This window comes from Planococcus citri, chromosome 5 (genome assembly GCF_950023065.1).
Source record: "Planococcus citri chromosome 5, ihPlaCitr1.1, whole genome shotgun sequence".
NCBI lineage: Eukaryota > Metazoa > Arthropoda > Insecta > Hemiptera > Pseudococcidae > Planococcus > Planococcus citri.
Window position 1 is genome coordinate 27,120,407 of NC_088681.1, and position 20,707 is coordinate 27,141,113.

The 20,707-nt window shown below is 33.6% G+C and overlaps 1 protein-coding gene across 1 annotated transcript in view; it reads right to left on the reverse strand.

Annotated features, from left to right (window-relative positions):
- Positions 1 to 2,719: 2,719 nt before the first annotated feature.
- Positions 2,720 to 20,707, reverse strand: part of dve (SATB1_N and homeodomain domain-containing protein dve) — a 103,148-nt gene continuing 85,160 nt past the window's right edge. The window contains exons 3-10 of the mRNA XM_065367513.1: positions 15,682 to 15,882; positions 12,254 to 12,380; positions 12,043 to 12,154; positions 11,085 to 11,318; positions 7,972 to 8,091; positions 7,735 to 7,873; positions 7,299 to 7,555; positions 2,720 to 4,285 (exon numbers count right to left, since the gene is read on the reverse strand). Coding sequence (XP_065223585.1) covers positions 3,542 to 4,285; positions 7,299 to 7,555; positions 7,735 to 7,873; positions 7,972 to 8,091; positions 11,085 to 11,318; positions 12,043 to 12,154; positions 12,254 to 12,380; positions 15,682 to 15,882 — 1,934 coding nt within the window. The 3' untranslated portion in view covers positions 2,720 to 3,541. The remainder of the gene's footprint in view (positions 4,286 to 7,298; positions 7,556 to 7,734; positions 7,874 to 7,971; positions 8,092 to 11,084; positions 11,319 to 12,042; positions 12,155 to 12,253; positions 12,381 to 15,681; positions 15,883 to 20,707) is intronic.

Here is a 20,707-nt window from a genome sequence, read left to right on the forward strand (position 1 = left end):
AGTTGAAAAAGGGATCTTGATATAGCATGAAATTTTTCTGGATCGAACAAAGAAAAATCATAAGCGCATCGAAAAATACCCTATCAGAAACTAAACCTGATTTTTTGATTTTTGACCAAATTATAGGAACTTCTTTAGCATGATTTTCCTTTTAAAAGATAAATTTTGGTTTATGTTTATGTACTCTGTTTTCTTCCTTCAAAATCGATAACCAGGGATAGTTTCGAGCTATTTTGGAGACTCCAGCAAATTTTTGGATTTTTAGTTCAGGAATAGGTACTCACCTATTTCCTTAAAAAAAAGACCAAAACGAAATTCGGCTCCTCTTCAATCACGAATTTTCAAAATGAGTTTTTACTGGTTAAATCCATTTTCTCCAGCAATTATTTTGAAAAAAATCGAATAGGTAGGTTTACCTACCTATCTCAATACAAAATTCCTATTTATGAATGCGTCAACATGAAAACCTGAAATTTGTTCCTTGTCCTATGTTTCACCTCTCCCGAGGTTTTGAACCATTCTGGAGCATTCAGAAGTTTTTTGGATTTCAAGTTTTTTTTTTTTTGGGGGGGGGGGGGTGTTTGTAATTACTTGATTATTACACCCGTCGTGTGAGATTTTATATCGAGTTGGTAAGGTCAAGTTTTTAAATTAGGTCTAAGAATTTTTTAATTTTGGAAGGGTCGTCTGGTATGAATAGGGGTCTTTCATCTACCTATTTGTAGGGATAGTCTGTGCTGATGTAAGGAGGGACAGTGAAATAATAAATGTTGGACAGATAGAAGTTTTGACAGGCAGAATTGGCATGTGGGTTAAGGGCGGCCTTTTCATAGAGGTGATTGTGGGTGATTTTTGTGTGGCCAATTCTCAATCTGGTTATAATGATTTCTTCAAGTCTATTTAGTTGAGATAGGTTTTTCCGAGGATGAGTATTTTTTTGTGGCGAAAGAGCTTGTTTGATGTTTGGAGGGACCAAAAGTTTTGTTATTTCTTGAGTGTGCTTTGGGTGAAGATAGATTTAAGGTCGTCAGCTGTGATAAATGTGAGAGGAGAAAGAGTAGTGGCGGATTTTGAAAAACTGTCATAAAAAAGAGTCAAAATGAAATTGGACACCCTGGAATACTCAAAAATTCACTGGATGCTCAAAAATAACTCAAAGGAGCCACCAATCAATTTTGTAGATTGAGCATACATTTTAAGCCTAGGCAATTTCAGTTTTTCTTTACGTCGAATCATTCGTGAACAAAAGATTTTGTTCATTTTCGAAATTTTACGGAAATTTTTAAAAAATTTCAAAACGCAAAAATCCGTTGGAAGCTCCAAAACAGCTTGAAACTCTCACCAATCGAAATTCGTGAGCGTTCAATTTTTTTTGAAGGGGGTGGGGTATTTGTAATTGCATGAGCGTTGAATTTTCATTTAATCAAATTTTGATTATTTTCATCATAGAAAACATGAGTCAAATAGGAATTTTTAAAAATCTGTCAAAAATCAAAAAACGAAATTCACGCCCTGAAATTTGCTCTAGTGAAGTATTTTTACATGCTCTTTCAAGTTTTCTTGGTTCGGTCCGCAAACTTGTTTCCGGTTGAATTGCCATGAACACTTTTTTGTGAATTCCTCCCAAACCCACTATTTTAAAGAAAAGGGGCGTTTAATCTAGAAAAAAAAAGGAATGGATATTCGAACTTAGCTACCTCAAATTAGAAAAAAATTGACATGGAACATTACAATTTCATCATTTTTCATATTTTTTCAAAATGGGGGGGGGGTGAAGGGCGGTGGTGAAGGGCACCAAAGAATGGCATCCAAATCATGAGTAAATATTCAAAGAGACCCCTCCTATGCCATTTATTTTCAATTTTTTGATAAGCAGGCACTTATATTGCTCAAGTTTTGGCGGCCAAGGTAAGGGGAAGGGTGATCAGAGGGCTCGATAAAAAAATCTAATGCTTAAACTCAGCGTCATCAAATTAGGTAGTAATTATCAATAAGCCACATTACTACATAATTACGATTTTTACAACATTTTGAACCAAAACTGTGAACATTTGGACCTGTAAGGAGTATAGAGATCCCATTTTAAAAATTTATTCACTAAAAAGTTCACAGTAAGAGATCTTTAATATAATTTCTCGACTATCTGCAGCTTTCAACTTTTGTACTCACAAATTATTGAAAAATTTACCTTCTACTTTAAAGTTCATTTTTGATATTTTCAAATTTCAATTATTCATTTTAAATGCCCTACCAAGTCTCTTCAAAATCTTGCAAACAGACTTACTCCAAATAGAACTGGTCTTGAGATATGATCCTTCTAAGTTCGGTTTGTTAGATGAAATCTTTTGGAATCGTCCAGATGCGTATTTACGGCGAATGGTTATGCAAATTTATTAACGTCTAGAAGCTTCCTACACATTACCACGTTGTTACCTACCTATTCCAATGTAAATTTGATGTTCGTTATTTCGTCCAGTATTTTTTTGAATTTCTGCAACTTTTGAAGTAGTTTGAAGAATATTTATGATGATTTTGAATTTTTTCCAAAAAAAAACGCTTTTCAAGATTACCAAACATATTAAGTAGGTTAGTATATAATTTATCGTGAAATTAATTCTTTTTTTTTCTTCTTTTTTTGAAATCTCCTGTAAGAAAGAGTAAGTATTTAGGCTAACTACGTAAAAAAAAACAAAAAAAAAATACTCGAAACGATCAAAACTACACATAAAGTATTTTATTATTTATACGACTAAATAAATACATTTATAACAAATAACAGTATGAATGAAATATTTCTGAGATCGGTAGATAAAAAGAATAAATAACACGACAATTAGCCATCGGCCGGTCGTATAGTACCATAAAATCAGATATAGTAATTACGTTCTCATCATTCTTCGAATTGAAAACAATTAATTAAAACATTTACTTACATTGCGTAATGATGAGATGAAAAGAAGAACTTTGAAAATATTATAGGTAAGTACATAGTACATACTTATTTATGTAACTTTAACTTACAATCAAATTAATATGCGAATTGAAAGTTGACGAATTTTTTGGAAAATTTCTAATTAGAGGCTAATCGTCTTCCATTAATAAGAAAATGCTAGATACTTACACAAAACATAATAAAACAACAAACGAAAAAAAAAAAGTAGGTAAATCTAAACAGATATAAACGAAACAATGAGATAGAGAGGAGAGAAAAAAAATGAGGGGAAAAACAACGTTATTAAAAATTAATAAACAGCACTGGATTTATGTACAAAAGCTTTCGCATTACGATTACGAAACATTATACCTTTAACTCGGTGGTACGTGATAACGAGATGTCTCGTAATACCAAAACTAACACCAAAAAAAAAAGAAAAAAAAAAGAAAAAAACACTCACATTAAAAATGCGTCTTATAAATATAAATAAAAAAGAAAAAAAAACACTAAAACCGAACGAAGAAAAATTAAATAAATAAAAAAAAAAGAAAAAACAAATACATAACTAATTTCAATAAAAACAACCCTTGGGGATTAGCGTCCCAGTTAATCTTGCATACGATAATTTTCACCAGCCAAGGCCGCAGCGAGATGATAATGTTCCTGCGGCGAGAGGTTATTATTACTGGTGATACTCTCGTACAACGACGACTTCAATCTTTTGCACTTGGCGCGTCGATTTTTGAACCAAAACTGGACGTTTTTCGGCTCCAGTTTGGGAAACTTTTGACGATACGCCATCGAGTTCAGATCCTCGGTGTATTGCATGATCAATCCGTGAGACGGATGAGTATTCATGTGGAACCATTTCTCTAAGCATGGAACTTCGGTAACTGGATCGATAAAGGTACGATTTCGTTTCCGTTTATCGTCCGAATACGCGTTATGGTTGTTGGTGTGCGGTTGCGGAGAACTGTGCGGCACTGATCGACTCATGCTCATGCTCATGCTTTGAATGTAGGGAGTAAACATGGAGAAATTATGACTAAACATCGAATTAGGAACTATGGGGAAAACGGGATTATTCACCGATCGCGGAATCAACGATAATGGACTAGGATTCGAGAAAATCGAATTACGAGACTCCGACTCGGAGGTTTTATTGTGAACGCTTTCCGGCTCGGAGATGTCGTCGTCGACGTCTTCCTCGTCTGAGTCGAATTCTTGACCGTCGACTACCGCCGGTGACTCGGATTTCGGTTTCTTCGTCCCGTCTATGGGACTGTTACGTGTGACTAGGTCAACGCCGCCGGATGATTTATCTGGTGGTTCTTGTTTGATTTTGTCGATCTGCGAAGCAAATAACGAGCGGAAAGTTAGAATTGAGTTTTCTTTAGAGAAGGAGGTGATTTTAATCGTGGATATATTTTTGGGTTTAAAAAAGATTTAACAATGAGATAATAAAACACATTCAAACGAACTAGAACCGTCATCATTATGCAGAGCTGTGCCAAAAAATACTTTTCTTGATTTCATTCCTCAACATATTTTCAAAAAGTAAGTATCCAATTTTTCCAAACTTTCTTCTTGCTCTTGGTTTTGTTTTATTCTTTCCAACACAAACACGTACCAATCTTTTGACACCCCCTCCCCACCCCTCTTAAAAACATGACTTTTCAGGATTTTTGCAAAAAAAAAAAATGAACTTTGACAATTTTTGATAAAAAAAAGTTGTTTGGTCTCCAAATTTTGGCAAAAAATAAACTTTTCTTGGTAAATTTTGTTTTAAAAAACTCTTTACTAAAAAATAAAATTTGTTGCGACCAAAAAATGCAAAAATTTTAGGAAAGTTTGATTTTTTTCTGCAATTATTTTGGAAAAAACAAGACCTTTTGGCACTATTTATAAAAAAACAAGCCTGCTTTACAATTTTGACAAAAAATTGATTTTTTTACAATGCTTACAAAAAAATAGATTTTTATGCAATTTTGGCAAAAAGACACCCCCTTCCCTCCCCTCGTAAAAAACATGTAATTTCGAAATTTTTGCAAAAAAAATGGACTCTGAACATTTTTGAAGAAAAAAAGTTGTTTACTCCGGAAATTATTGGCAAAAAATGAACCTTTTTTGGTAAAGTTTTGTTTAAAAAAACTCTTTACAAAAAAATCATATCTGTTGCAACCAAAAAATGCAAGAATTTTGGTAAATTTTTATTTTTTTCTGCAATTTTGGCAAAAAAACAAGACTTTTTGGCACTATAAAAAACAGGCTTTTTTGACAATTTTGACAAAAAAAAAACAATTTTTTTTACAATATTTTGCAAGAAGTTGGATTTTAGGCAATTTTGGCAAAAAAGTAAGATTTTTTGGTAAATTTAGTTTAAAAAAACTCGTGACGGAAAAATCAGATTTTTTGCGATCAAAATATGCAAAAATTTAAAGAATATTTCATTTAAGAAAAAAAATGTTTTTTCTGCAATTTTGGCTTTTGGGGCTTTTCCGAAATTTGCGCAATGCTAATCTGCGAAACACTGATTTGCGTCAAGCCAGTTTGCTTAACGCTGATTTTTGAAACCTTGAAAAAACAAGTGTTGAATTATTCGTATTTCTACTTAAAAACTTGGAAAAGGTAATCAATTGATTTTATAATATTTTGTGCGACTTTCAAAAACTTGAAAAAATTACTTGAGATTATGTCACGCTTGAGAAAAAAAAATTGAAAAAATTACCAATTTCTGATATTTTTATAATTTTTTTTGACTTTTACGACTTGAAGAAAATTTCAATGAATTATTGATGCGTCAAATTTTTTAAAACTTTGAGAAAAATCTGACATTTAAGAACTTCGAATTAAGTTGCTGAAATTATGTCAATTCATTTTTTATTTTTTTATATTAAGTCAACTTGAACAAAAAACAATAATTTTCAACTTTCCATGGAGAGGCAACGTTACCCTTTTTTTTTTTGAATATTTTGATTTTAAAAAACTCATTTTTTGCAATTTTGACGAAAAAGTCATATTTTTGCGATCAAAAAATGCAACTCTCTCAAAAAAGTTTATTAAAAAAAAAAGAAAATTTCTTTAAGAATTTTTTGGTAAAAAACAAGACTTTTTGGTAGGTAATTTTGATAAAAACAGACCTTTTTGACAATTTCAAAAGAATGTTTTTTTTACTGTTTTTACAAAAAAATAGGATTTTTTTAAATAGGATTATTTTGTATTATTTTGGCAAAAATTAAGATTTTTTGGGTAATTTTGGAAATGAAAAAACTTTTGTCCAAATTGAATGAAAAAAATCAGATTTTTGTTACCAAAAAATGCAAGGCTTTCAGGAAATTTTGACTTAAAAAGAAATTTTTTTCATACAAATTTGAAAAAAAAATACTTTTTGACCATTCTGATAAAGAAACAGGCATTTTTGACAAAATTTTGACAACAATTGAATCTTTTATTACAATTTCTACAAAAAAAAGTAGAATTTTTCGTAATTTTGGCAAAAAAGGCAGCTTCTTTTGGTAATTAAGAAATCCAAGATTTTCTGGAAATTTTGCCCAAAAAAGGAGAAGAGTTTTGCCATTTTGGAAAAAAATTGAACTTTTCACGATTTCTGTGCATTCGAGGTACTGAGATTAGGAAAATATGGCATTCGGAAGATGACAATTCGGGGGTTTCTATTCAAAAAACTGCATTTTTTCATTTTTTTGATTAAAACTGTAGGTGCCAATCTACTTTAGATGGCCTAATTTTTTTTAAAAAATACCAAAATTTGATACTTTTCTCAACTAGTTTTCCAACTTGAAAAATAAATTCTAAATTCTCAATCTTATTGGTCCTTTGCTTAATTTTTTGATTTTTTTTTTTTTTTGCTATAATCACTAGAATGTCTTATTTTTCAAACATGATGAACAGTTGAACACCCAATAGGTTACTTTCATTTTAAAATGCTAAAAATTAGAAACTCAATAAACCACGCAAGATATCCATTAAATCTACACCAAAATCCGCGATACAAAATATCCCTTTACCGTTTCCTCTTTCATACTCGTATTTCCATTAAAAGCCACAAACTAATCCAATCACACTCGATAATCCTTTTTATCATTTCTTCTGATTTATCTCGAATTGAACGAAACATCTCAAAGCTACCTATACATTCACTTCGACTCTTTTCCTGTTTTTTCTCACTCGGAAATTTCAAGCACCCCTTCCCCCTCTCCCTCGCTTCCTGCCTCTCCTCTCTCATGCCAAAACCATATCCGCGTCAAAATCCAGATAATAATAATTCAACATGTTCGAATGCAGATATGTACGAATAAAGATATCATATACGAGTACGCGAGACGAATAAAGGTGTTTTACTTACCGGGGATGAACTCCTAGAACGTTTATTAGCTTTGTGTGTGGTAAGTGAAAGGGGTGCAACAGGTGAACCGGAGGGTCGCGCGTCTAAACTATCATCTCCCTCTTCGCCGTCGCCGTCCGATCTGTTATCATCATCTAGGCCTACATCGTCTTCGTCACAACTTTCGTGCGTACTGCCTAAACTTTCCTTACTCGTTACCGCCGTATCGCACGGACTATGACTATCACTTCTGTATCCGTTCATCGAATTGTTAGGCGCTAAAATCAAGATACACGAGAGAGTTAAGTTAATTCAATTTCCATTTCATCTTTTGGTCGCCTACGCTCGGCGATAGGTGGGTAGGTACACCTCACCCCCATCTTGCCCGCGCTGAGCGCGCTTTATTGAAGCGAGTAATAAATATGGAAACGCGTCAGAAAACGTCTCTTTTACGTACCATTAGACACATTCCGCCCTTCGGTACGCTTTTGAGCTGCTCTAGCGTTCTTGAACCAGTAAACGACGTTATTCACGTCTAATGGCTTTCGACCTCGACGCGATTCTAAGCTGTTTAATTCGCTCACGTATTGCATGATCTGTAAATGCGAAGAAATTCGTATTAGAAATACATTCTCGGACCACGGTGAATCGGCGATGGATATTTGGCCGGGTCAATGATGACCACTTTGGTTACCTGCTGTCTGCTGGGATGTTGATTTTCCGAGAACCATTTTTGCAACCTGGGTAATTCGTGTTCGGCGTCGAAACTAGTTCTCATTCGAGTTTTTTGTGTAGGGTATTGACTCTGAACCGTCTGAAACAAACAGTAATCGAAATAATGAGTAAATTATTGGGATTTTTGTGCAATATAAATTCGAAGTAGGATTTGGGGAAAATTCTTAAAATTTTTTTCGGAATTTTTTTACATAAACCAGCTTTTTTTCATAAGGACTCACGATGCTTGGAAATTTTCGTTTCGATTGCTGCACATTTACTCATTGGCCACTTATATAAAATTTTGGCAGAATATAAAAATTTGTATTCGAATATTTTCGTTGAATTTTCAGCCCAACATTTGGGTCATGAATTTTAGGGAGTTTTTGGAAAAGTTGTCATGCAACCTAACAAAGAGATTAAAATGTTGGCAGAAAATCAAAATTTTCTACAAAAACTTTTGGGCATATGGCATATCTGAAGAATTTTGAGTCTAAAATTGGGTCATAATAATTTTAGGAGTTTCATAAATAAAAAAGGTGTCATGCGACCAATTCAAATGGGTCAAGGTTTCGGCATGTAAGAAATCAAAAATTTCTATCAAGCGGATTTTTGGGTGCTTTTGAAGAATTCTGAGCCCAAAATTGAGATACTGATTTCAAAAGGGTTTGGTTTTGAAAAAAATTGTAATTAGACGTATCAAAACGGGTAAAACTTAGTAGAATTTCAAAAATTTCAATCATAAAACTTTATGGGCATTTTTGTATAATTTTGAGCTTAAAAGTAGGTCATAATTTTAGGTGCTGTTGAAAAAGGTGTCACACGACCTATCAAAATAGGTTAAACTTACTGTAGAAAATCAAAATTTTCCTATATCCATGACAACCTTTTTGAGCATTTTCTGAGAATTTCAAGTCCAAATTGAGATCATAATTTTCGTATTTTTTTTTTGTTTTTGAAAAAATATAACGAGTTCCAATTTTAGGAAAAAACGACAAATTTTTATCGAAACTCGAACTTTTTTGAACATTTTTGAAAAATTTCAGCTTTAAATTTGATTATTTTTTTTTAGCATTTTTTTTTGTTTTTGAAAAAATGTAACGGGTGCCAATTTTAGGAAAAAATGACAAATTTTGATCAAAACTCAAACTTTCTTGAATATTTTTGAAAAATTTTAGCTTTAAATTTGGTTAATTTTTTTAGCTATTTTTTTTTCTTGATAGAAATGATTGATTTTTCCTAAAAATTGTAACCCATTTTGTCAGGCCTGATGACATCATTTCAAAAATTCCAAAAATAATTTACCATACTTAACACAAGTTTAAACTCAAAATTTTCCAAAATTGCTCAAAAAAAAAGTTAATAGAAAATTTTGATATCTTGCCGAAATTTTAACTCATTTTGATAGGTCACGTGACTTTTTTTTCAAAAACCTTCGCAATCATGAGTCATGGCCCAATTTTGAGCTCAAAATTCTTCAAAAATGCTCAAAAAAATATTGATAGAAAATTTAGACTTTCTGCCTAAATTTCAAACGGTTTTGTTGGGTTGCGTGAAACCCTTTTTCAAAACCCCTGAAAATCATCACACAATTTTAGACTCAAAATTTTTCAAAAATGTTCAAAAAGAGTAGGTACCTATTGAAAAAAAATGTTGCTTTTCTGCTGAAAATTTAACCAATTTTTATAAGTTGAAGGGCACCTTTCCCAAAAAATCCTGAAAAATCATAACACGAGTTTAGAGTCAAAATTCTTCAAAAATGCTCCAGAAAGTTTTGGTAAAAAATTTTGATTTTCTGTTGAAACTTCCACCCGTTTTGTCACGTTCTATGATTCGTTTTTCAAAAACGCCGAAGATCAATTCTCAATTTGGGGCTCAAAATTTGTTTTAAAAATACTAAAATAAAAGCTTTGAAGAAAATTTTGTTTTTTTGTAAATAATTTAAGCCATTTTGATAAGTTGCATGACACGTTTTACAAAAATTCTCGCAATCATAACACAATATTGGACTCAATATTTTTCAAAATTGCTCAAAAGCAGTTTTAGTAGGAAATTTTGATGTGCTGTCGGAATTTGAACTCATTTTGATAGGTCACGTGACAACTTTTTATTCAAAAAGCCCTGAAATCTTGAGTCATGACCCAATTTCGAGTTCAAAATTCTTCAAAAATGCTCAAACAAAGTTTTGATAAAGAATTAAGGGTTTCTGCCTAAATTTTAAACCGTCTTTTATGAGTTGCATGAAACCTTTTTTCAAACCCTCTGAAAATCGTAGCCCAATTTCAAGCTCAAAATTCTTCAAAAATGTTCAAAAAAAAGTTTGAGAACAATTATTTTGCTTTTGTGCCGAAAATTTGGCCCATTTTTATAGGCCATATGACACTTTTCTCAAAAACCCTAACAAAACATAATAGTACGAGTTTAGGCTCAAAATTCTTCAAAAATACTCAAGAAAATTTTGATAAAAAATGTTGATAAAAAATTTTGATTTTCTGTTGAAAGTAGGTACTACTCATTTTGTTAGGTTCTGTGATTCGTTCTTCAAAAACGTCGAAAATCAAAGTTCTCAATTTTGGGCTAAAAATTCTTCAAAATCATGACAATTTTGGACTCAATTTTTTTCAAAAATGCTCAAAAAAAATTTGATAGAGTTGATTTTTGTCAAAATATTTACCCATTTTTTTAGTTTGCAGGTGCGCGACAATTTTTTCAAAAACTATAGGAATCAACTACACACAGTCACTGCTTGATGAATCTGTCACCAAGAAGTCACCATATCGTCAAAAAAATTGTCAAGGGTCATTAGAAAATTTTGGCGATTTCTTCACCAACAACTCGCCATAAGAATGACAAAAACCCAGGAGGTAATTCGCTGATGAGAGCTTCACCATGACCCAACTTTGGGCTTAAAATTCTTCTGAAATGTTATGACACAATTTTAAGCTCATTCCTGTTCAAAAAAAATTCCGACAAAGAATTTTGATTTCCTCTCTTTTTAACCCATTTTGTTAGGTCGCGGTCGCGTGAACAAAGACCTACTCGTACTTCTGCAACCATACATTTGATGATTTGAAAAAGGAAAAAAATTCCTACCTGTAAAGCTGGATGAACTCTATCGTCGGAGCTTCCAATATGCGCTTTATCGTGATGTAACGAAGACGGAGACCCCATAGGAAATGGGAATTGTGCCAAAGGACTAGGATACGGCAACGGTCTCAACGCCTGTCGATACTGACTCGAAATCCATTGTTCGAATTTACGTATCACATCGTCCGACGGTACCGTCGCACCATAGTCCGCTCCACGAAGCATACTTTTCAACGTTATCTATTCGGGAGAAAAAAAAGAAGCGAAAAAAAAATACACGGTAAGTACCATAACGAAGGGTTGCAGGAAAAAAACACGAAATAGGTACCCGCTATACAATATCAATATGGAAAAAATGAAGATGTCGCTGACAAGGGGCGAAGGGGGGAAAAAGTTACATAATTTCAAAAATATACAAATAAAACCTTATCACTTTTTAACCATTCATTACAACATAAGAATTTCGTTTGTCTTCAAAAACAGCTAGCGATGAATAGGCGGAGCGGTGCGGCAGCTTTTCAAACATTATCTTTTATATAAAATAAGACCCTTTCATCTTTCATCTCGGTTATTTATTTCCATATTTCAAAATTCTTTTCTTATCGCGTGATACTTTGTTTCTCATCCCGTATTACAAAGAATATTCAGATTACATTGTTTTCATACTGCAAGGTGTGTAACGTTTTGATTAAACTTTGCCGTTTGACTAATTGCCAAAGATTCGCATCTTTATAAGTAAAAACTCGAGAAAACTTAAAAACTTTAATTATGTTCACGTGTATATTACTTATAGTATTGCAACGTGGAGGTAGTAGGTATAAGTAATGATACTTTGGTGAAAAAGTTGTGTGGCCGAGGTGGTTCGTATAATATAGTCGACGCCTTTTTGACGTAGAAAACTAGCTTTGTAGTAGGTGGATATTGTACCTATGTACATAAATAATAATCAAGTCAAATAGCTCACCTGATCCAAAGGACATCCCGAACTCAATATATGATCTCTGTTCTGTAATATCAACAATTGCAATAATTTCTCTTTCATTTGAGATAAAATCGCGTTAGCACAACTCGAAGTCCTGTAATCAAAATTTGTATCGAGACATTAAGTATACAACTACTACATGTATGGGCTATCAAAATAAAATTCTCTTCGTCAATTCGGAAGAAAAACTTACCGAAGTATTTGTATTTTCAACGTAACAGACGAACTAATCTGTCCTAAAATATCGTACACCGTTTTTTGAGGATTTTGAGCCACTTTTTCTAATCTGATCGGCTTCCAGTTTTCAATTAAAATTGATCCTGTAAGAAGATAACATAGATACGTGGAGATGTACTTACGTAAGTCACCAAGAAAATGAAATCGAATTGTACCTAAATAAGTCTACATCCAATCCCGTCGTTTTATATAGGGTTGGGGAGAAGGGGAGGGAAGGCTATTGGGTGCGAATTTTATAGAACGTTTCAAGTATGGGGAATTTGATGTGAAAAGACAATATCTCTTGAACTTCATTTTGTCAAAATGTTGATTATATTCGAAATTTTTAAACAACCTACCTACCGAATTTTCTTTTTCAAATCTTATAAGATTTCCCTCATCTTGTTTACAAAATTTCCAGAAGTCCAAACCGGGGGGGGGGGGGTGAAGGGATTACACTTATCTGAAAATGATGAAAAATAGATTTCCTAGGCCCTAAATTTAATTTTCAACCTTCTTCATGCCTTCCATAGACAACTGTATTTTGTAACTATAATGAAAAAATAGTAAAAATCACAGATTTCAGGAAATCATCAATTTCTCTAAATGTTTGAAAATGTGGCATAATTTTAGCAATTCAACATTTTTTTCCCAAGGTTTTAAGAGTCAACCCCGATAACAGGATATAAAAGTCTATTGTCAGTGGGACTGGAAATATCAAAAATTGGTCATTTTTTCATAAACTAATATAACGCCAAGAATTTATCGCAAATTTTTTCAAGCGTTCAAACACCAGCCGAAATATTGTGAACTCATTCATTTACTCGAAATATTGGTTAAATTCAGTGTCAGGCAGATCCACATTGTAAAATTTTGAATGAACTCCCCCCCTCCCTTTCTCCCCAAAAAACATATCCATATCAAAATCTGATGATATTTCGATGATCGGAAAGAGTAGAAATGAGCTGAGTTTAAAGGTGAATCAACCTTTGACCAATTACAGATAACCTTAAGAAGCCAGCCAGGCTTACAGACGACCATGAGAGGCTAAACAGTTAAGTTTATGACCTTTAGTGGCTCGTCAGACGGGCCAATGACCTTAAGAAGTTGGCCAGATATATAGATAGATAGATAGATAGACGACCTTGAAAAGTTGGATAGCAAGGTCAGTGATTCTGGGAGACCAGGTACAAGGGCCAATGACCTTAATAGATTGTACAGACAAGCATACGGCCTTGGGAAGCCAGGTGGATGGTTCAATGACCTCAAGAGATCAGACAGGCGGGCAGGCAGGCGATACGTGGAAGCCATACTGACGGGTCAATGACCTTAAAAGGCACAACAGGAATGCATACAACCTTAAGAAGCCAGTCAGACTAACAGACGACCATAAGAGGCTAAAAAGTTAGGTTTATGACCTTTAGTGGCTCTTCAGACGGGTCAATGACCTTAAGAAGCTAGCCGTATTTATATAGATGGATAGATAGACGACGTTGGAAAGCTTGACAGCAAGGTGATCGACCTAGGGAGATCAGGTACAAGGGCCAATGACCTTAAGAGATTGAACAGACAAGCATACGACCTTGGGAAGCCAGATGGATGGTTCAATGACCTCAAGACATCAGACAGACAGGCAGAGAGGCGATACTTGGAAGTCATACTGACGGGTCAATGACCTTAAAATGCACGACAGGAATGCATACAACCTTAAGAAGCCAGACAGGCAAGTCAGTGACCTTAGGAAGTCAGCCAGATATATAGGCAACCTCGGAAAGTTGTGCAAAAAGGTCAATGACCTTGTAAGGTCATCCACAAATGTCAATGACCTCGAGCGGACAACCACAAAGGTCAATGACCTTAGGAGGTCAGCCACACGTGTCAATGATCTTAAAATGCAAGACACGACTACATACGACCTGGAGAGACCAGACAGACGGGTCAATGACCTTGAAAGATTAGACCCAGTCTTTGAAAAAAAATGGAATGTGTAACACTTTTTGACAAAAAACAAATTTTTCGACAACTTTAGCATAAATTAGGAGCTTTTATAAATCATTGGCAAAAAGAAGATAGCCCACTTGAATTTTTGCAATTTTTGGCAAAAGATCTAAGAGGCTTTTGGGTTATTCTTGAAAAGAAGTGTGACACAATTTCTGGAAAAAGCGAGACTTTTTGGAACTTTTGGCAATTTCTAAAAAGCAAAAAGTTTTGACAAGGTTTCAAAAACGCAAAAACTTTTGAGAATTTCAGACAAAAAGTAAGAATTTTGAAAAAATGTCAACAAAAAGCAGGAATTTTGGGGGAATTATTGACAAAAAAAGGGATGTCTACTTAGTTTTTGTCAATTTTTGACAAAAAGGAGAAAGTTATGGGTAATCTATGAAGAAAAAGTGAAACTCAAACTATGTACATACTTTGGCAATTTTGTTAAAAATGTGAAAATTTTTGGGCAAAAACAGGAATTTGTTTTAATTAGACTTACCTAAGAAATCGATGTTTTTTGAAATTTTTGTCGAAAATCGAGATATTTATTTACCTATGTAAAAAAAAAAAAAAAAAAATAGACTTCTGGGTAAGTTTTTGGAAAAAAAAACTGGGAAAGGAAATTTGGTAAGAAGCGAGAATTTGTTGTCAGTTTTTGGAAAAAAGGAAAACTTTTTGGCAGTTACAAAGAAAAATTATACTTTTTCGCAATTTTTGTTGAAAAAACGAGCTTATTTCCAACTTTTTAATGAATATGCGTCTCTTTTTCGGAAGTTTCAAGCAAAGAATCGTTATTTGTGGAAATAGTTTTTCAGGGTATTTAACAAAACTCCCACACAAAAAATCATGACCTTTTCATGACTTATTTTTCATATTTTTACAGCTTGAAAATACCCCCCCCCCCATCCAAATAAATAGCTTGAAACTGCGAAGAAATCGAACAGGGTTGTCATTTTTTACAGGATCAAAAATTAGGTATTTCAGTTTTTTCATTTTTCTGATTTTCCAAACAAACTTTTTATTTATTTTTTTTTCATTTTATTACCTTTTAAACAAAATTTCAAGTGGGTTTTGGGCAAAATTCATGACTTTTTCATGACTTTTCATGACTTTTCTGACTACCTACCAAAATTCTTGACTTTTTCATGACTTTCATGACCGTTAGACACCCTGTTTTTTTAAAAGGGAGGAATAAAGGGGCTTCCAGGAATTTTTTGTAAAAAAAAAAGACAATCTCTGAAAGGTAACAATAATTTTTAGCAATTACGATAAACGTAGAAATTTTTGCACTTTTCGCAACAAGAGACAGGGCTCGGTAAAGAAAATTTAAATTACTAGAAAAGTAACCCAGTGGCCAGTACGAGCCCTCATCAGCTCAATATGGAACAAAAAAAAACCTGAAAAAATAGTACGATATCTTACCTTTGGCTGTAACCGCAGTCTCCTTAGGATACCCAAAAATCTGCAAAACTGCTTCGACCAAGTTATGAAAAACTGTATGTACAGGTACACTGGCTTGCCTATCGACTTCGACCTGTCCAGAGCCATGATTAGGATAGGGCAAATCGCAGTATTGCAAATTGGCGACTGATTCGACGACACATCTTACAGCTAATGTTTTGCCTATATATTCATCAACAACAGAACAAAAGAAACAGAAATAAATGTAAATAGGTAGGTAAATATAAAGTACAAGTAGGTACACAGTTTTGTAAGAAAATAATATGGGTAGGTACGAATTAAAATCTTTTAAAATAGGAAACGAAACATTTTCTTAGAACGGTGACGTTGGCGGAGATAAAAATATCAAAAGTTTGAATGACACTATCAGTCTAATGAAGTATTAAAATGTTTATCGTAGTTTATATATTTTTTTTCTTCCCTTTTTATATGTATACAAGAATCAAACCAGTGTAACGTTTACTGCAGTTCTTCCCTCCTGCACCTTCTCAATCCCCCTCCTTTACATCGCGAAATTAAACGCTGCGTTACTTCACGATGTGCTGCAGAATCACAAGTAAGTAGATACTAATTCTGAGGGGGAAAAATTCGTTCATTCTGGCATAAGAGCTAATTCCAATACGTTGCGATTGTAGTACAATACTCTACACTATACTGTGAAGGTATCATAGGGTATTTCGAGTGTATATATAGCATTCGTATATGGAATATTATTTAAAAACGGAAACACGCGTACAGCAGATAAGGCTATGGTACGATTGGCGCGAAACGAAAACGACGCTGCAAAAACGCGCCAATTGTAAATTATCCGAAAATCTGGCAAGTTCTCTCCCTGAAACGCGCGCGCGCTTAATTAAACTCGTACAAATTACCAACGATAAAATCATTCGCGAACGACGTTGGCAGGTCTTTTTAAAAAAAGGCGCCTCAGTAAAATGAGTTAAGAAGGTAAGTCTACGTAGAGAGAGGTACCTACCATGAACGACAATATAAAAAGAGAGATGTTACTAGGAGGAAATGTTAAGAAAGAAATCGAAATGGTGTGAAGAAAGAGGATACGAAGACGTAACGGTTGACATCTGCTTCGGCAAAAAGGAAATGGAAAAAGACAAGCTCGCTTTTCCGAAATGGAAAAACTCTTTTAGAAATTCATTTTCTCGATTAGCGCGCGCGGTTGCGGCGGTATTAGTGACGACCCTTATCAGCCGCCTGATAAAAACGAATTATATTATAAAATTTTCTGTCTTCTTCGATATTTTTCGATTTTCACCATTAACACCCTCTAAGATTTCCTCAACAAAAATAACACTTTTACAATAACTTCTTATCAATACCACGAAAAAGTTAACTGAGTTTTTACTTTTAACCATAGTGAAATCTTATAGTTTTGATTATTTTATTTCCTCTTATTTTTTTTGTGTTTCTTTTCGAAACGCCATTCCCCCGTCATCTAGGTGGTTATCTTTGAAAGCGATGGATTCAATTTAAGAGGCTCGTGGTTTTTTTTTCTCTGCTTCTTTTAAATAACATACAGATGTTTTTTTTCTTTATTTCGACGAAGCCTCCCTCGTTTTCTCTGCTTTGCCCCGATTTTCATTCTCATAATTTTCAAGCGAAAAGTTTTGCCCAGTGAGCAAAAATGGTGTTCTTTATTTCAAACCGTGGTATTTAATTGGACATTTGAAAAATCAAAAGCGTTATTCAAAAAACTAGGCACTTGAAAGAAAGATCCGCGAATATCAAACTTTGCAAGACTTATGGATACAGATACTCGTAGTTCAAATTGGTTGGTAATATTTTAGGCAAAACGCGGAAGCTGCGGCTATATCCGTTTCGAGGCCGATATCCTCTTTGTATTAAATTCACTTAGTAACAATTTTCTAAATTTGCCCCCGAAGCCGAAAAATATTCGCACCGAAGCGGTTCCTTATTTCAGTTGCTTACATAATCCTTTAATTCTACAGGGGTCTGTTTTTAACGAGATGTCTTATTCTAATTCTACGATAGTGAAAAGGCTCGCTGGTCCATAGGCAGATTTCATTACTGTCCTCGCGGATTAAATTTCGCTACCCGTTCCGCATTAACTAAGATTACCAAGTGACCGTGTTAGTATAACCGTTGGCGATATAAACAGCATTCGGTATAATCTGCACATTACCAGCAGATTCGAGTTCTACTAAATCTAGCAGTCTTCGGGACCGAGGTCCGAATAAAGCGTCTTCTCATATTACCAACGCCTTTAACCTTATTTTCAATCTAGCCGGTCTTTTAAATATGTTACACCTAATCCTGGTAATGATATTGGCCAGCTAGCGAAAATTATTCGTCGTACCATGGTCACTGGTCAGGTTAGGTGGTGGCGATTCACCCTGTCTGATATACGAGCTGCGAAATCGCGCCGCGGCGCGTATTTACGTGGTGTGTGAGATATGCTACCAGCTCAACTCCGCCGAACGAAACAGCCGAACCGAGTGATTAATTTTTAAGCTAGAGCTGAGCCGAGGACATCGAATGTGTGTATATCAACACATGCGATGAAGGTGAATTTTCAAGAGGTGCAAATTGCGAATTTGGGATTAGAAGGGATCATTTGATAGAAATGTCTAAAAAAATTAAGAGTCTTTGTAACAGATACAGGCCGAGAGGGGGAGGGGATATTGAAAAATTTCAAGCATGACCAAATGACCATCGACTTGAAAATTACGTAGGAAATTTTTAAACATGAACTAAGCAGTGTAAAAAAACTATTGCGATCGTTCGACTTTGCATGTTCAGAAAAAGCCAATCAAAAAAATTCAAATTTCAAATTTTCAGCAGACAGTTTTCGGAATTTTTAAACATAATTTTTGTAGAATTCAAAATTGCAAAAAATAGAAAAAATGTAATTTTTATTTTTATTAAAAAAATAGAGAATATTCAATAATTTTCCAAAATATTCCCTCGCTACATATTTTTGCTAAATTATTGGTAATTTCTGGCAAAGGATGAGTTGCCATAAGGTCGATTTCATGCCCTCCTCTCGAATGCATTTTGATGAAAATAACCAAAAATTTTCGCAAATAGCTTCTCTTGCAAAAATTGTCCATCAACACCCCCCCCCCCCCCAACATCATTAGGAGCGCGGTACCAGGATCCTAAAGCTAAAAACTTTTAAAATTTTTGGAACCACTGCAATTGAACATTTCTGCGGTGAAATTGGTACCAAATATAACACAAGTGAAGTTATGAAACTAGTCATTGACCTTTTTTGGATAGTGGGGGTGGATATTTATAATTTAAAAAATGTTTGAAAAATCAATTTCACAACTTTTCCGTTGAGCCACGGTATTTTTTTTGGAGGGAGGGAGGGAGGGAGGGAGGGAGGGGAGGGGGGTAATGTCCTCAAGGCGTACTTCGAGTAACCCAATTTATGTTCCTGAAATCGGTTGTGCGGATGGTGTCAAAAAATTGGATTTTCCATTTCCTTTTTTGCAATTTTTAATATTTTAGGAACCCCTAAAAAGGTAAAAATACACAGCAGTTTGTGATGAACATATTATTTTTGTAGATTTATAGTAGTAATAGGTATTCGAAATGTATTCCCAGCATATAACTTGAACCAGTTTCCTTTTTTTTTCAAATTCATACTTGGGAACCTCTGAAAAAAGTTTCAAACTTGATGAGTTACTGGTTAATTGTAAGTGAATTACAAGGTGATTTTTGCAGGCCAGTGCATGGAGTCAGTGGAGTGGAAATCTTTCACGAACTTTTACTGGTAATTTCTCAATGTTTGGTAAATTACTGAAAACTTTTTTGGCAGATTACTGGTAATTTTTTGGAATATTTATTTTAATTTTTAGCATTACTTAGTAGTTTTTGGAAAAATTACTGAAAATTACCTACCGGTAATTTCTAGTAAATTATTAGCAATTTTTCTTGGGAAACTAATACTGATAATTTCTGGTGATTTCTTGGTAATTTTGGTAAATTATTGGTACCTACTGGTAAATCGTTGGCAATTAATAAATCACTAAAAGTTGGTGAATTGCTGGTAATTTTCCACAAATTACAGGTATTTTCCCGTAAATTACTGGTGTTTTACCGTAAATTACAGACAATTTTTGGTAAACCAGTATTTTTTTGGTAAATTACTGGTAATGTTTTGGTAAATTATTGGTAATTTTTTGGTAAATTACTGGTAATTTATTGGTAAATTACTGGTAATTTCTTGGTAAATTCTGGTAGTTTTTTTTTTGATAAATTACTGGTAATTTTTTGGTAAATTACGGAAAATTACTGGTAAATTTTGGTAAATCACTGGTAAATTTTGGTAAATGACTGATGATAATTTCTGGAATGGTAATTTTTGGTGAAGTACCAATGTTTTTGGTAAAAAATTAGGTTGGTACATACTGGTAGTACAAATGTCCAGCAAATTCCTGTTAATTGAAAAGTAATCTTTACACGCTGATGAGTTCTAAATTCCTGGCCTCACATTGTCAGACTTCTGAAAAATTGGGGAAAGTCGGGTAAAGTTCCTATTAATGAAGTTGAAAAAGTCCATGATCTGAAACTTTTCTTAAAGAGGAGATGCTATTTCGAGTAGTTTTTGAAAAACAACTTCAATTGAAAGAAAAATCATGCTCTTGAAGAACAATTTTGTTATGTTTTGGTCAAATTACCTACCAGCTATTTTTAATAAGTTTTAAGCCTTTCAATTATATTTTTTCAATTTTATGAGCAGTTCATTAATTTTTTTTACAATTTTTTGCAGTTTTTAACAATTTTACAGTTTCTGTGATAGTTATGGAATTGTTGCAAAATTTTATTTAAAGCATTTTTTGCGATTTTTTTTTTGTTTGTTTTATCAACTTTTAGTAATTTTTCAACCACAAAAATGTAAACAAATTTTTCAGCATTTTTTGCAATAATTTTTGGTTTTCTGCAATGTTTATCCTAAGTATCGATTTTTCAGCCATATTTTTAAACTTTTATATCATGACTCTTT